General features: G+C 39.3%; 1 non-coding gene and 2 gene segments (V, D, J or C); all 3 read left to right on the forward strand.

Annotated features, from left to right (window-relative positions):
* Positions 1 to 1,403: 1,403 nt before the first annotated feature.
* On the forward strand, positions 1,404 to 1,474 carry TRNAC-GCA. The gene has a single exon. It is a non-coding gene; the product is annotated as a tRNA-Cys (tRNA).
* A 564-nt stretch (positions 1,475 to 2,038) lies between these two features.
* Positions 2,039 to 3,488, forward strand: LOC112587979. The segment is given in 2 exon segments: positions 2,039 to 2,283; positions 2,394 to 3,488. Coding segments are annotated over 2 exon segments (306 nt in total).
* A 9,702-nt stretch (positions 3,489 to 13,190) lies between these two features.
* Positions 13,191 to 13,836, forward strand: LOC123464697. The segment is given in 2 exon segments: positions 13,191 to 13,242; positions 13,419 to 13,836. Coding segments are annotated over 2 exon segments (429 nt in total).
* Positions 13,837 to 15,257: the final 1,421 nt, after the last annotated feature.

Below are 15,257 nucleotides of genomic sequence, written 5' to 3' on the forward strand. Positions count from 1 at the left end.
TGGTTTGTCTTGGAAATGAACAGAGATCATTCCACAGATTTTGAGATTGCACCAAAGTACTGACCACTACCTCTGGCAATATCCAATCTGTTCTCCATAAGGTGCTTTTTTTTTTTTTTTCTTTTTTAAGATTCCATATATAAGTAATATCATCTGACTTATTTCATTACCTTAATGCTTTCATGATGCTTATATGTTATTGAAAATAGCTTAATGTTTTCTTCTATGAGTTTTATGTTTTGGGGTCTTATGATCAAGTCTTTAAACCATTTTGAGTTGATTTTTTTGTGGAGTATAATAGGGGTGCTCTTTCATTCCTCTGCATGTGACTGTGCAGTTTTCTCATCACCATGTATTGAAAACATTGTCTTTGATCCATTGTATATTCTTTTATTGTAAATTAACTGGTCATATATATGTGAATTTTTTCTGGGCTCTCTATTCCTTTCCATTGATCAGTGTGATTGTTTTTATGTCAATGTCAAACAGTGTTTGGAGAGGGAAATGGCAGCCCACTCCAGCACTCTTGCCTGGGAAATCCCATGGACAGAGGAGCCTGATGGGCTGCGGTCTATGGGGTCACACAGAGTCAGACATGATTGAAGTGACTTAGCAGCAGCAGCAGCAAACAATTTTATTGCTATAGCTTGTAATATAGCTTGAAGTCAGGAAGTGTGATGCGTCCTACTTTGCTATTCTTTCTCAAGATTGCTTTGGATATTCAGGATCACTTTTAGTTCTATAAAAATTTTGAGATTATTTTTTCTATTTCTGTGAAGAGTGCCATTGGCATTTTGATTTGGATTACATTGAAACTATGGGCTTCCCAGGTGACTCAGTGGTAAAGAATCTGCCTGCAAATTCGGGAGATGTGGGTTTGATCCCTGTGTCGGCAAGATCCCCTGGAGCAGGGAATGACAACCTGCTCCAGTATTCTTGCCTGGAAAATTCCATGGACAGAAGAGCCTGGCAGGCTACAATCTGTGAGGTTGCAAAGATTCGGACACCACTGAGCACTCCCGCATGCATTGAACCTATAGATTACTTTGGGTAGTATGAATATTTTAACAATATTAATTCTTCCAATACACGAGAATAATGTATCTTTCCATTTATTTGTGTCTCCTTCAATTTTCTTCATCAATGTCTTATAGTTTTGGGCCCTGCCTGTCTTTACATCTAAAAGATTTCACAAGCATCATGTGGACTCATAAGCATTAGTCAAAGAAAACATCTCTGCCATCTTCAATCACTGCCATGACAGAAATGTCTGAGGCATTTAGCCTAATTCCAAAGATTCTCATAGACTCAAATTTCAACTCTGAGATACCTTTTATAAACTGATTTCTAAGTGAAAGTAACTTGTTACTCTACTTTTATATGACATCTAATTTCTATAGGCTTCCCTGATGGCTCAGTGGTAAAGTGCCTGCCTGCAATGCGGGAGACCCAGGTTCGATCCCTGGGTGGGGAAGATCACCTGGAGAAGGAAATGGCAACCCACTCTAGTACTCTTGCCTGGAAAATTCCATGGGTAGAGGAGCCTGGTAGGCTACAGTCCATGAGATTGCAAAGAGTCGGACACGACTGAGTGACTTCACTTTCTTTTCTTTTTCTTCATTTTCTGTAAACTCTAGGACTAACACACCATCATAGATTTGGGATGGTAAAAGCATATTGGAAGGAAATGGCAACACACTCTAGTACTCTTGCCTGGAAAATTCCATGGACAGAGGAGCCTGGTAGGCTACAGTCCATGAGGTTGCAAAGAGTCGGACATGACTGAGTGACTTCACTTTCTTTTCTTTTTCTTCATTTTCTGTAGACTCTAAGACTAACACACCATCATAGATTTGGGATGGTAAAAACATATTGGGAAGACAGAAGTCTTTGATATAGCTCAGAAAATAAAAGGAAGACACTGATTAGCTCTCCATGGGGCCTTGGGATCTTTGTTCTACATTTGGCCTTCAGAGGGCGATGTGCACAAACTAAAGATCTTGTTCAGCTTCCTCTGTTCAGTCCTTCCTCCCTGCAGCTTGCTGACTTCTTTGCAGAGGCAAGAGAGAGGAATCAGACATCAAACATCAGAAAGCTGCAGGCTCATCTCAGCAGCTTTTGCGTTTTTATCTTAGCAAGGAACTTGTCCAGCCTTAAACTTCTTTTTCCTGCCACTTTCCTGTCTGCTCAAGGGAGATCATCCAGAAAAGACTTCACAGCGTTTCCACTGCTCAGCCATGCTGCTGCTGCTCATCTCAATACTGGGGATGCTATTTGCCCTGAGTGAATAAAATTTCTTAGTGGTCTGTGGTTCTACAGACTCTTACTACAAATATAATTCTTTTCATAGTGATGTCTGCATTGCTTTTACTGACATGACATTGATTTTGCAGGAGATTCCAGAGGCCAGTCAGTGACCCAGCCTGATGACACTGTTTTGGTTTCTGAAGGAACCTTATTGGAGCTGAAGTGTAACTATTCCTACGGTGCAACTCCCTATCTCTTCTGGTACGTCCAGTACCCCAGGCAAAGACCCCAGCTGCTCCTCAAGTACTTTTCAGGGAACACCGTTGTTCAAGGCATTAGAGGCTTCGTGGCTGAATTTAAAAGCAGTGATCTTTCCTTCAACCTGAGGAAATTCTCAGCCCACTAGAGTGATTCAGCTGAGTACTTCTGTGCACTGAGTGCCACAGTGCCTGGGACTGCAGGAGGACTTGAACACAAACCACTCATGGTAGTGAAGTTTTCAGACCCTCAAAATTGCTTCTTGTTTTATTTTAAACAATCTTTTGCTATATGATTGCCAATGAGGCAAAGAGAGCTGAGCAGACAGAGGTACTTTTATATGAACCTACAGTTCCATGTCTGGTAAATTTTATTTTGGGAACTTTTTACTTGCTTTAGAAACCACATAACAATAAATAGTTAAGATCCTAGAATGATGTTCTTATCATGTACTAATCAGATGCTTAAGGACTTGCCTTGAGGTTGACTGTTTTAAGGGATTGACTGTATGGGTTTTCATTTGCCACTTTGTGTCTCACTCAAGACTGAAAACTAAAGATGAACTGCTCATGTTCTCTCCCTGAAAATTTGCCTCCTTAACTTGGTCAGTCACAGACAACTTTCTTGAATTTTTTTCCCCCTGGGTCTCACTGTGTTGGTCACAAAATGTTAGAATATTTTCTCTGAATATTTATTTCACTCAGGAGGACTTCTGAAGTTGGTTAACACTAAGAGATTGATTAGAATCTTACAGGGATTAGAAAACTGTTATAGTCATATTAGTTCTGGCAACTCTTTAAGAATAGTACCTAAGGAGAATGGAGATTTCAATTCATCATATCTAAAGACTTTTTCTCAGTTATAAGGGTAGCTTCTCATTCTTTTGGTATTCTCTTAAATTCTGTAACTCTACATCAGAAATTTGTGAATATAACTCCTTTGCTACTTTCTTCCAGCTATGGACATTTTCTCCCCTGCCTTGCTTTCACCCTATTCTTGAATGATTTCACAGTTAGAAGGTTAGAGTTTGATTCTTATATGTTAAAATTGTCATAATTAATCAGGTAGTAAGTTTAGCAATTCACACTCTGCTAGAATATTGATAAGAATTTTAATGAATACTAGGATGATACTGGAACAAGTATAAATTTGTGATCCATATAAACATTTTGTCTAGGATGGGAAGAATTGTATAAGAAGTTTTTATAGTCCTTGTGTTCTTAAGGACTTGGAACATAATGAATACTCTAGAGAAAGAGGAGAAGGAGGAGGAGGGAGTTTTCTGGTTGCCTATTTGGCCTACACTATAATGTATGAGGGGTTTTTCCCAGGTGGCTCAGTGGTAAAGAATCCACCTGCCAACTCAGGAGATGCGGGTTCAGTCCCTGGGTTGGGAAAATCCCCTGGAGAAGGAAATGGCAACCCACTCCAGTATTCTTGCCTGGAAAATCCCATGGACAGAGGAGCCTGGTGGGCTACAGTCCATGGGGTCGCAAAGAGTTGTACACGACTTAATGACTAAACAGCAGCAGCAGCATAATGTATAAGGAGATACGCTCATAGGAGCTCTCAAAATATAAAGAGAACGAGTAGATTGTGACCATGGTTTATCTTAGTTAAATGGGGAGTCTGAAAATAACAATAATTTTAGGACCTACTGATATGGTTTGTAATAAATGTGTTTAAGTGATTGCTGGATAAACATAAGGAAAGTAAATGGGGTATTGAAGAAACACAATTAAGAACAAGAAATGTATGCTCGTTTAATGTCTCTTTCCCTCTCACCCTTCCTTTCTGTTTTTGAATCACACTTTCTTCTACCTCTGTTTTCAGGTGACTCACTGTCATTTGTTAAGCCACACGTCCTGTAGGACTACAGGGGGCACTTTATCTAGGAGAAGTTTTTGATTTGAAGTTTTTCTTTTGATTTTGAACTCAAGCTGAGTTTGAAGAAAATTAAGTCCTACACCAAGGACCCCAAGCAGCTGGGAGATCATAATCCAACCTCACAACCCTAACTCTGCCTCTGAAATCAAAGTGGTCTTCCTCCCTCCTTGGGTCCCTCCCTTCTTTCTTTTTATTAATAATTCATTGTTATTTATATGATTGTATGATTTTAGAAGTTTTCTACAATAATAAATTATATTAGGAATAAAATGAAAATCTTGAGTTACTTTATCTATGAAATTAACAATTTGGACTTTTCCAGTAATTAACTAGGGCTTCCCTGGAGCTCAGCTGGTAAAGAATCCACCTGCAATGCAGGAGACCCCAGTTCAATTCCTGGGTCAGGAAGATCTGCTGGAGAAGGGATAGGATACCCACTCCAGTATTCTTGGGCTTCCCTAGTGGCTCAACTGGTAAAGAATCTGCCTGCAATGTGGGAGACTTGGATTCGATCCCTGGGTTGGGAAGATCCCCTGGAGAAGGGAAAGGCCACCCACTCCAGTATTCTGGCCAGGAGAATTCCATGGACTGTATAGGCCATAGGGTTGCAAACAGCTAGACATGGCTGAGTGACTTTCACTTTCTAGATAGTACCAGTTGGAAGGCAACATGATAGGATGGCTCTGTGTGTAACAGGGTTCAGCATGTGCTTTGAATCAGGGACCATCGTATGTTACTGTTTCCATGTAGCCAGAATACATGGGACCTGGAATCAAGAGAAGGGAGTGGCTCCTCTCACTGTTACACCTAATAATACATTAACAAACCTTAATAGATTTCCAAGCTGGCAACTTTATGCATGTAGATCTGGAGATCTTAGTCCCTATGGGAAGAATTCTTTCACCAGAGGGCAAAATAATACTCCAGTCAATGGACAATGAGACTGGATATTTTGGGCTCTCTAGCCATCAAATCAACATAGAAGAATAAAGAACCTATTAGCTGGAGTGATTGATCTTGAATAACAAGAGGATATTGGATTGCTTTCATACAATGAAAGCAAAGAATACTGTGTTTGGAGCCACTTACTACTTTCATGTCCAGTGGTTAAACTTAATGGAAAACATCAGCAATCAAAACTAAAACAGGACCATTGAAAACTCAGATCTTTCTGGAATAAAGGTTTGGGTCACTCAAACATGCAAAGAACCAAGACCTGGAAAGTGATGACTTCAAGTTGTGTTTTTTTGTGAAATTTCATATGATAGGATATTAAAATTGACCCTTGTGATAGTTTCCTAAGGCTGCCATAATAAAATACCTTAGCCCAGGTGGCTTAAATAGCAAACATTTGTTTTCTCATAGTTCTAAATGCTATAAATCTAAGATTTAGGTACTGTCAGGGTTAGTTTCTTTGAGGCCTCTTGCCTTTGTTTGAGAAAGATGACTTCTTTCTCACTGCTTTTGCCAAGTCTTGCTTCTGTTTCTTGCATGTCTGTGTCCAAATTTCCTCTTCTTATAAGGACACTACTTACATGGATTAGTACCCACCCATATGACTTCATTTTATCTTAAGACTTAAGGCCAGATACAATCAGATTCTGAGTACTGGGAATTAAGCTTCAACATATGAATTTCGGTGAAGGATATTATTCAGTCAGTAACAACCCTCTAGTAAATAAATGTGAAGTTCATAAATAAGACAGCTGAGGCCTTCCTTGATTAAAATTTTCACTAATTTCTGGTACACAGAATGATTATGTATAATTTTGAGGATGAGGTTTCCCACTTTCTCTTGATGTGTTTTTAGAGAAACTTGAAAACTGGTTCTTTTTAAATGATACATTTAAAAATGCTTCCTTAAAGCTGTTATTCATAGCTGTCTCTGACCTTTTGCTGTGTTGGATTATGAAATGTCCTCATTTTTAGTTTCATCCTTTTCTGTAAGTAAATATTAATTTCTTTGTTTCATCTCTGCTAACTTTCCTCCACTATTTTTCTTCTGTTTGAAAATTAATTTTTTTGAACTTATGTCTTTTTAAAAAATTACATCTTACCTTGCAGAAGTTAATTTTGTTCACTAACTTGGTGTCCTCTTGGACTCCTTCACTGCCCCTTAAGCAGAATTGACACTCCTTTGGAATGTCTCTTTGATGGGCCTGGTGTGTTCACTGGGTAAGGGAGGGGGCTTCAATCCTTACACACAGGGCAGTAGGAACAACCATCAATAGGGGAAGGGCTGTATAAATGGTAGTATATGCATAGTATGGAATACAATAGAGCAGAAGAACCTATGTTAGTGTATATATATATATATATATATATATATATATATATATAAACCTATGTTAATATAAGAAGACCTACAAGATTTATTATTGAGTCCATAAAGCAAGTTACAGAAATGTATCACAATATGCATGATTTCATATTAAATAAAAACTAAATAAAATACTAAAAATACTATATATTTTCTATTGGTTTGTATATTTAGTATACCTACAGTAAGTCCCCTACATAGGAATCAGTTCTGTTCTGAGAGTGTGTTTGTTAAGCCCAGTATGTTCGCAAGTCCAACAAACTTAGCCTAGGTACCAAACTGACACAATCGACTATATAGTACTGTAATAGGTTTATAATACTTTATCACACAATAATATATAACAAACAAACACAAAACTTTTCATCTTACAGTACTGTACCTTGAAAAGTACAGTAGTACAGTACAATAGCTGGCGTCCAGGGACTAGCATCGAGTGAACAGGCAGGAAGAGTTACTGAGGGAGAAGGGAGAGGAGGTGGGAGATGGTACAGCTGAAGGGTTATCAGCAATAGGAGATAGAGGGCAGACTGTGATTTCATTCACACCTGATGTTGATGGCATACGTTCTGCTTCCTTGCTGGATTCAATTCTATCTACCCTCTTGAAAAGAATGATCCAGGCCTTGTCTGGGTGGTAACTCTTTTTCTCATCATAAAAGACTCAGTAGCACTGGACTGCATTCTGAACAGCTGCTGCAACCTTTGTGTACTGTTCTACGCTCTGGTCCTCTGCCTCAGAAACTAACAGTGCTTCCTCCAACAAAGAAAATCCCCTTGCCATTTCCTGCTTTGTGAATCTCGTTGGCTCTTTAGTTGCTTCTTCCTCTTGTCTCTCTTCATCCTTACCTGGGCCTTCAGTTCAGATCTTCATTAGTAAGCTCCATGTTTGCTTCTTTGAAAGCTCTCGACTTGTAGGTTCATATGTAGGAGACTTACTGTATATATATCCAAAGTAAACCTGCTGGCATCAATTCCAAATCTATGAACGATCAAAATGGTCAAATTTGGAAGTGAAGAGTCAAAGAGAATTTTAATTTATATATAATGTTTTATTATTTTAATCCTCCATAGATTCAGGAATTCCTCTTAATGTTAATAAAATTATAAAAGCTTTCCTAAAATTTTATCCATATTCTGCTATATTCTCATAAAAATGGGGGAAAGAGAAAACAACCTCCTTTTAATAAGATTTTGTTCACCTGTATCAAGTGAAATATTTCTCTGTCCCCTGGGATCATATAGCTTTCTGTACTTTCCTCTTATGGTCCTACTCTTTGATTCTTTTATAGTTATGTTTACTTTTGTTTTATAAGTGGACTATAAATTGCTGTCTCATCCCTTTTCTATATTCTTTTTTTTTAAATTTTATTTTTAAACTTTACAGTATTGTATTAGTTTTGCCAGATATCAAAATGAATCTGCCACAGGTATACATGTGTTCCCAATCCTGAACCCTTCTCCCTTCTCCTTCCCCATACCATCCCTCTGGGTTGTCCCAGTGCACCAGCCCCAAGCATCCAGTATCGTGCATTGAACCTGGACTGGTGACTCGTTTCATACATGATATTATACATGTTTCAATGCCATTCTCCCAAATCTTCCCACCCTCTCCCTCTCCCACAGAGTCCATAAGACTGATCTTTACATCAGTGTCTCTTTTGCTATCTCGTACACATGGTTATTGTTACCATTTTCTAAATTCCATATATATGCGTTAGTATACTGTATTGGTGTTTTTCTTTCTGGCTTACTTCATTCTGTATAATAGGCTCCAGTTTCATCCACCTCATTAGAACTGATTCAAATGTATTCTTTTTAATGGCTGAGTAATACTCCATTGTGTATATTCTTAAGATTTCATAATTTACCTCATTTACAGTAAAATTTTAGTAAACATTTATGCACTTATTTTGAACTAAGTAAAAAAAAATCAAATAGCAGTAGATGAGAACTGTCAAATTATTTTACAGTATTAATTTTCATGAAATTCCATCTTAAAAGTAGGATTGGTTCATTTTTAATCCCTATTTAATCCAGGCGGTTATATTGTTTTCTGACCTTCAGCATTTCTTTGACCAAGAAACAGGAAGTGAATAGAGTTGGGGTTGTGTAATATTGAGTTGAGTGAGTGAGTTCAGTTGCTCAGTCATGTCTGACTCTTTGCGACCCCGTGGACTTCAGCATGCCAGGCCTCCCTGTCCATCACCAATTAGTTGGTCTAAAGTGAGTTTTGTTTCTGCACACTAGGGGGCGCAGTATGCTGTACAAGAAGTAAAGACTCTGATGGTTCCAGATGTTCCAAAGAGAGGAGCCCAGAGAGCAAATGTTCGAACTACTACACAATTGCACTCTTTTCACACGCTAGCAAGGTAATTCTCAAAGTTCTCCAAGCGAGGCTTCAACAGTATGTGAACTGAGAATTTCGAGATGTTTAAGGTGGATTTAGAAAAGGCAGAGGAACCAGAGATCAAATTGCCAACATCTGTTGCATCATAGAAAAAGCAAGAGAATTCCAGAAAAACATCTTCTTCTGCTTTATTGATTATGCTAAAGCCTTTAAATGTGTGGATCACAACAAACTGTGGAACATTCTTAAAGAGATGGGAATACCAGACCACCTTACCTAACTCCTGAGAAACCTGTATGCAGATCAAGAAGCAACAGTCAGAATCAGACATGGAACAATAGACTGGTTCCAAATTGGGAAAGGAGTATGTCACGGCTGTATATTGTCACCCTGCTTATTTAATTTATATGCAGAGTACATCATGCGAAATGGCAGCCTGGATGAAGCACAAACTGGAATCAAGATTGCCAGGAGACATATCAATAACCTCAGGTATGTAGATGACATCACCCTTATGGCAGAAAGTGAAGAGGAACTAAAGGGCTTCTTGATGAAGGTGAAAGAGGAGAGTGAAAAAAACTGGCTTAAAACCCAGCATTCAAAAAGCTAAGATTATGGCATTTGGTCCCATCACTTCATGGCAAATAGATGGGGAAATAGTGACAGATTTTATTTTCTTGGGCTCCCAAATCACTGAAGATGGTGACTGCAACCATGAAATTAAAATACACTTGCTCCTTGGAAGAAAAGCTATGACAGACCTGCTGCTGCTGCTAAGTCAATTCAGTCATGTCTAACTGTGTGACCTCATAGACAGCAGCCAACCAGGCTTCTCCATCCCTGGGATTCTCCAGGCAAGAACACTGGAGTGGGTTGCCAGTTCCTTCTCCAATGCATGAAAGTGAAAAATGAAAGTGAAATCGCTCAGTTGTGTCCAATTCTTAGTGACCCCATGGACAGCATATTAAAAAGCAGAGACAGAAATGCAAATCAAAGCTACAAATATCACCTCACACTAGTCAGAATGGCCATCATCAACAAGTTTACAAACAATAAATTCTGGAGAGGGTGTGGACAAAAGGGAATGCTCTTGCACTGTTGGTGGGAATGTAAATTGATTCAACCACCATGGAAGACGATATGGAAATTTCTTTAAAAACTAGGAATAAAACCACCATATGACTCAGCAATCCCACTCATAGGCATATACCCTGAGGAAATTAAAATGGAAAAAGACACATGTATCCCATTGTTCATTGAAGCACTATTTACAATAGCTAGAACATGGAAGCAATTTAGATGTCCATCAACAGATGAATGGATAAAGAAGTTGTGGTACATACACACGATGGAATATTACTCAGCCATAAAGCGGAACACATTTAAGTCAGTTCTGTTGAGGTGGATGAACCTAGAACCTATTATACAGAGTGAAGTGAGTCAGAAAGAGAAATATAAGTATCGTATTCTAATGTATGTATATAGAATCTAGAAATATGGTACTGAAGAATTTATTTTCAGGGCAGCAACAGAGAAACATACATGGAGAATAGACTTTTGGACATGGGGAGAGGGGAGGAGAGGGTGAGATGTATGGAAGGAGCATAACATGAAAACTTATATAACCATATTTAAAATAGATAGCCAATGGGAATTTGCTGTATGGCTCAAGAAACTCAAACAGGGGCTCTGTATCAATCTAGAGGGGTGGGATGGGGAGGGAGATGGGAGGGAGGTTCAAAAGGGAGAGGATATATGCATACCTATGGCTGATTCATGTTGAGGTTTGACAGAAAACAACAAAATTCTGTAAAGCAATTATCCTTTAATAAAAAAATGAAAGGAAAAGAAAAGACTATTTTAAGTGCTTGCAGCTAAATTGTGCTAAGCAAGTTGTCAAAACTTGGGAGTGTACCATAAAAGAAAATTGATACTGATAAAGTCAACCTTTATCTGGGAGGTGGGTGGGGGAAGCAGAGACATTACTTTGCCAGCAAAGGTCTGTCTAGTCAAAGCTATGGTTCTTTCCAGTATTCACATATGGATGTGAGAGGTGGACCATAATGAAGGCTGAGCATCAAAGAATCGATGCCTTTGAACTGTGGCATTGGAGAGGACTCTTGAGAGTACCTCGGACTGAAAGGAGATCAAACCAGTCAATCTTGAAGGAAATCAGTCCTGAATATTCATTGGAAGGATTGATGCTGAGGCTGAAGCTCCAATACTTTGGCCGCCTGATGTGAAGAGCTGACTCATTAGAAAAGACCCTGATGCTGGGAAAGATTGAAGGCAGGAGGAGAAGGGGATGACAGAGGATGAAATGGTTGGATGTCATCATTGATTCAATGGACATGTTTGAGCAAGCTCTGCTGCAACTGCTGCTGCTCTGGGAGATGGTAAAGGACAGGGAAGCCTCTTGTCCGGAAGTCCACGGGGCCACAACGAGTCCGACAAGACTGAGTGACTGAACAACAACCAGAGAGCATAGAACAGTCAAATTATACATAGCAAAGGTGGGGAGAGGGGAACAGTATTTGTGTAAAGTTTATCTAAAGTTTCAGCTTTATCTTTCTCTATAAACTTAGAAAAGCTGAAGTCCTTACCTCTCTAAATCAATTATGAGGATGATTCTCTGAGCAGAGGTAGAGGAATGGGGATATCAATATTACTGATCTCTGTGAGCATGGAAGCTCAACAGGAAACATCTCCATTACCTGTTTTCAATATTTAAATTGTGTGATTAAATTCTCCCAATTCAATGGACCTAGGAAGTTTTCATATATCTCCCCTGAGACTAGAGGAAGCAAGAATACTCAGGAGCAAAGAAGAAAGGATTAAAAAGTAAGAAACACAGATAGAAAGAGGAAAGAAAAGGACAATATTTAATTTGACCAGCAATGTGTATCCTTTTCAGAATCAGCTCTGTAGCGCATCTGTCCGCCAATTGGGCAGGAGAAGGAGGGAGGTGGAAGTTAAGTCAGAATGGACATTATACATATATCCTGTGTTTCTTTTAATCCACTGAAATCTTACTAGAATAATATTCTGTGCAGATGTCAGCTGTATCTACTGGGTTTCTAGAGCTCTCAATTTCAAGAAAATGTATCACTGTCTTCATACATACTGCTTGTATCAGTTTTCCTTTATTAGAATTTACATATAACTGAATTATTTTTTTAAAATGAGGTATAACTAAATACAGCATGGTCTTAGTTTCAGGTATATGACACAATGATTTGATATTTAAATATACTGTGGAATGATCATTACAACAAGTCTAGTAACATGTGCCATACAGAGTTGCAATTTTTTTTCTTATGATGAGAGCTTTCAAGATCTACTCTCTTAGCACCTTTCAAATATGCAATATAGTATTATTAACCATAGTCATCTTGCCATACATTACATCCCCACAACATTTATTTTATATCTTAGAGTTTGTACCTTTTGACCGCATTCATCTATTTCATTTCCACCCCTCATCCCTGCCTTTGGCAACCACTAATTTGTTCTATCTATGAGCTTGATTTAAAAAAAAAAAAAATACTCCACATGGAGTGGAGTATTTATATGGCATTTGTCTTTGTCTGACCTACTCACTTAACATAATGCCCTCAAGGTCCATCCATATTGTAGCAAATGACAATGTTTTATTCTTTTTAAAGGCTGAGTTGTCATACAACTGAATTCTTAAATGCTCTGTCATTCTAAGTAATTTGGGAGTGAACTCACTCTTCCTATGATTCTTCAAGGCTCCATTTAACACAAATGAGACACTGATCTTCTTAGAAGTAACATCCACCCTTTCTCACACACTCTTGCACAAACTTTTCTTACATAAAGTGTTTTAAAATGCCTTATATCTTCATATATTACAAATATTGTTCCTACCCTCCTGCACTGTTTGCAACTACAATTCTGGAGAGATTACTGCACAATCTCCCTAGTTGGCTGTGGGTGGAGCTTCCTGTTAAGTGGATGACAGAGCTCAGATGTGACTGGTTCTCAGTAATACTGGTGAGTTCCAGTAAAACGGGAACATTTTGACAGTATGAAAACTTCTCTGGACCCAAGACTCTACACCCTCCAGAGTGGGGGCAAAGGTACCCCAGTAACTGAGCAAGGAGTCATGAAGAGGTGGTGGGAAGCCTTGCTGGGGCTTCTGTGGGTCCAGGTTTGCTGTGAGTCTGGGTTGTCCTAGAGTGCAGCTGGGGAAGGAGGGAAGGTGAGCTGACCCAGAGCTCCTAGATGGTTCTACATCCTCATGGGTGTTTCCTGAGATAGTTTACAGGTCTGGAAACTGCATCCATGACTCCCCAGAGACATTGTATGTGTTTGCTTTTCTCTTTCCAAGCAGGTGTGAGAGCGGTGAAGGTGGAGCAGAGCCCTTCAGTCCTGAATCTCCAGGAGGGAGCCAACTGTACTCTGAGGTGCAATTTTCCTGCCACAGTGAAGACTCTGCAGTGGTTCCAGCAGAATCCCGGAGGCAGCCTCATCAGGCTGTTTTTCATAGTGTCAGGGGCAAAGCAGAATGAAAGGCTGAGTTCCACAGTGAAGTCTAAGGAGCAGTATAGTATCCTACACATCACAGCCTCCCAGCTGGAAGACTCAGCCACCTACCTCTGTGCGGTGGAGGCACAGTGCTCCCAGGTGATCTGCAGCCTGTATCCAAACTACAGCTGCCTCAGCCCCACCCCTCCATGGGCTGGCATGTGTCCCCACAGTAGACTTTGATAGCAAGGTTGAGTCAGTCTCTGACTCTGCAGGATCCTAAAGTGGGTAGCAGTAAACTTTGTTGATCCATTATTACAAAATAAAAGTTTATATGTCAACATCACAATAACGCTTATGGGAGACATATTAGAATTCTCTGAAAATGAGAAACTGTGGTTTTGAATATTGCTGCTACATTGTAAAGCAAATTTTCATAAGTGTAGAAATTGAAATTGCATGTGATAATAGCTTTAATGAAAATGAATAATATTTTCATGTTTGAATTAACCCAATGGAACAATTACTAACATAGAAAAATAATTTATACTCACTTCCCCTATAATTAAACAGTGATATGATGCATTAATTTATTTCTGCTTTATTGATTATCCCAAAGCCTTTGACTGTGTGGATCACAATAAACTGTGGAAAATTCTGAAAGAGATGGGAATACCAGACCACCTGACCTGCCTCTTGAGAAACCTATATGCAGGTCAGGAAGCAACAGTTAGAACTGGACATGGAACAACAGACTGGTTCCAAATAGGAAAAGGAGTACATCAAAGCTGTATATTGTCACTCTGCTTATTTAACTTCTATGCAGAGTACATCATGAGAAACGCTGGTCTGGAAGAAACACAAGCTGGAATCAAGATTGCAGGGAGAAATATCAATAACCTCAGATATGCAGATGACACCACCCTTAGGGCAGGAAGTGAAGAGGAACTAAAAAGCCTCTTGAAAGTAAAAGAGGAGAGTGAAAAAGTTGGCTTAAACCTCAACACTCAGAAAATTAAGATCATGGCATCTGATCCCATCACCTCATGGGAAATAGATGGAGAAACAGTGGAAACAGTGTCAAACTTTATTATTCTGAGCTCCAAAATCACTGCAGATGGTGATTGCAGCCATGAAATTAAAAGACGCTTACTCCTTGGAAGGAAGGTTATGACCAACCTAGATAGCATATTCAAAAGCAGAGACATTACTTTGCCAACAAAGGTCCAGTCTAGTCAAGGCTATGGTTTTTCCAGTGGTCAAGTATGGATGTGAGAGTTGGACTGTGAAGAAAGCTGAGTGCTGAAGAATTGATGTTTTTGAACTGTGGTGTTGGAGAAGACTCTTGAGAGTCCCTTGGACTGCAAGGACATCCAACCAGTCCATTTTAAAGGAGATCAGTCCTGGGTGTTCATTGGAAGGATTTATGCTAAAGCTGAAACTCCAATACTTTGGCCACCTCATGTGAAGAGTTGACTCATTGGAAAAGATTCTGATGCTGGGAGGGATTGGGGGCAGGAGGAGAAGGGGATGACAGAGGATAAGATGGCTGGATGGCCTCACCAACTGTATGGACATGAGTTTGGGTGAACTCTGGGAGGTGGTGATGGACAGGGAGGCTTGGCGTGCTGCAATTCATGGGGTCGCAAAGAGTCAGATACGACTGAGTGACTGGACTGAACTGAACTGATGATGTATAAATAAG

The sequence above is a fragment of the Bubalus bubalis genome, chromosome 11 (genome assembly GCF_019923935.1).
Source record: "Bubalus bubalis isolate 160015118507 breed Murrah chromosome 11, NDDB_SH_1, whole genome shotgun sequence".
Taxonomy (NCBI): Eukaryota; Metazoa; Chordata; class Mammalia; order Artiodactyla; family Bovidae; genus Bubalus; species Bubalus bubalis.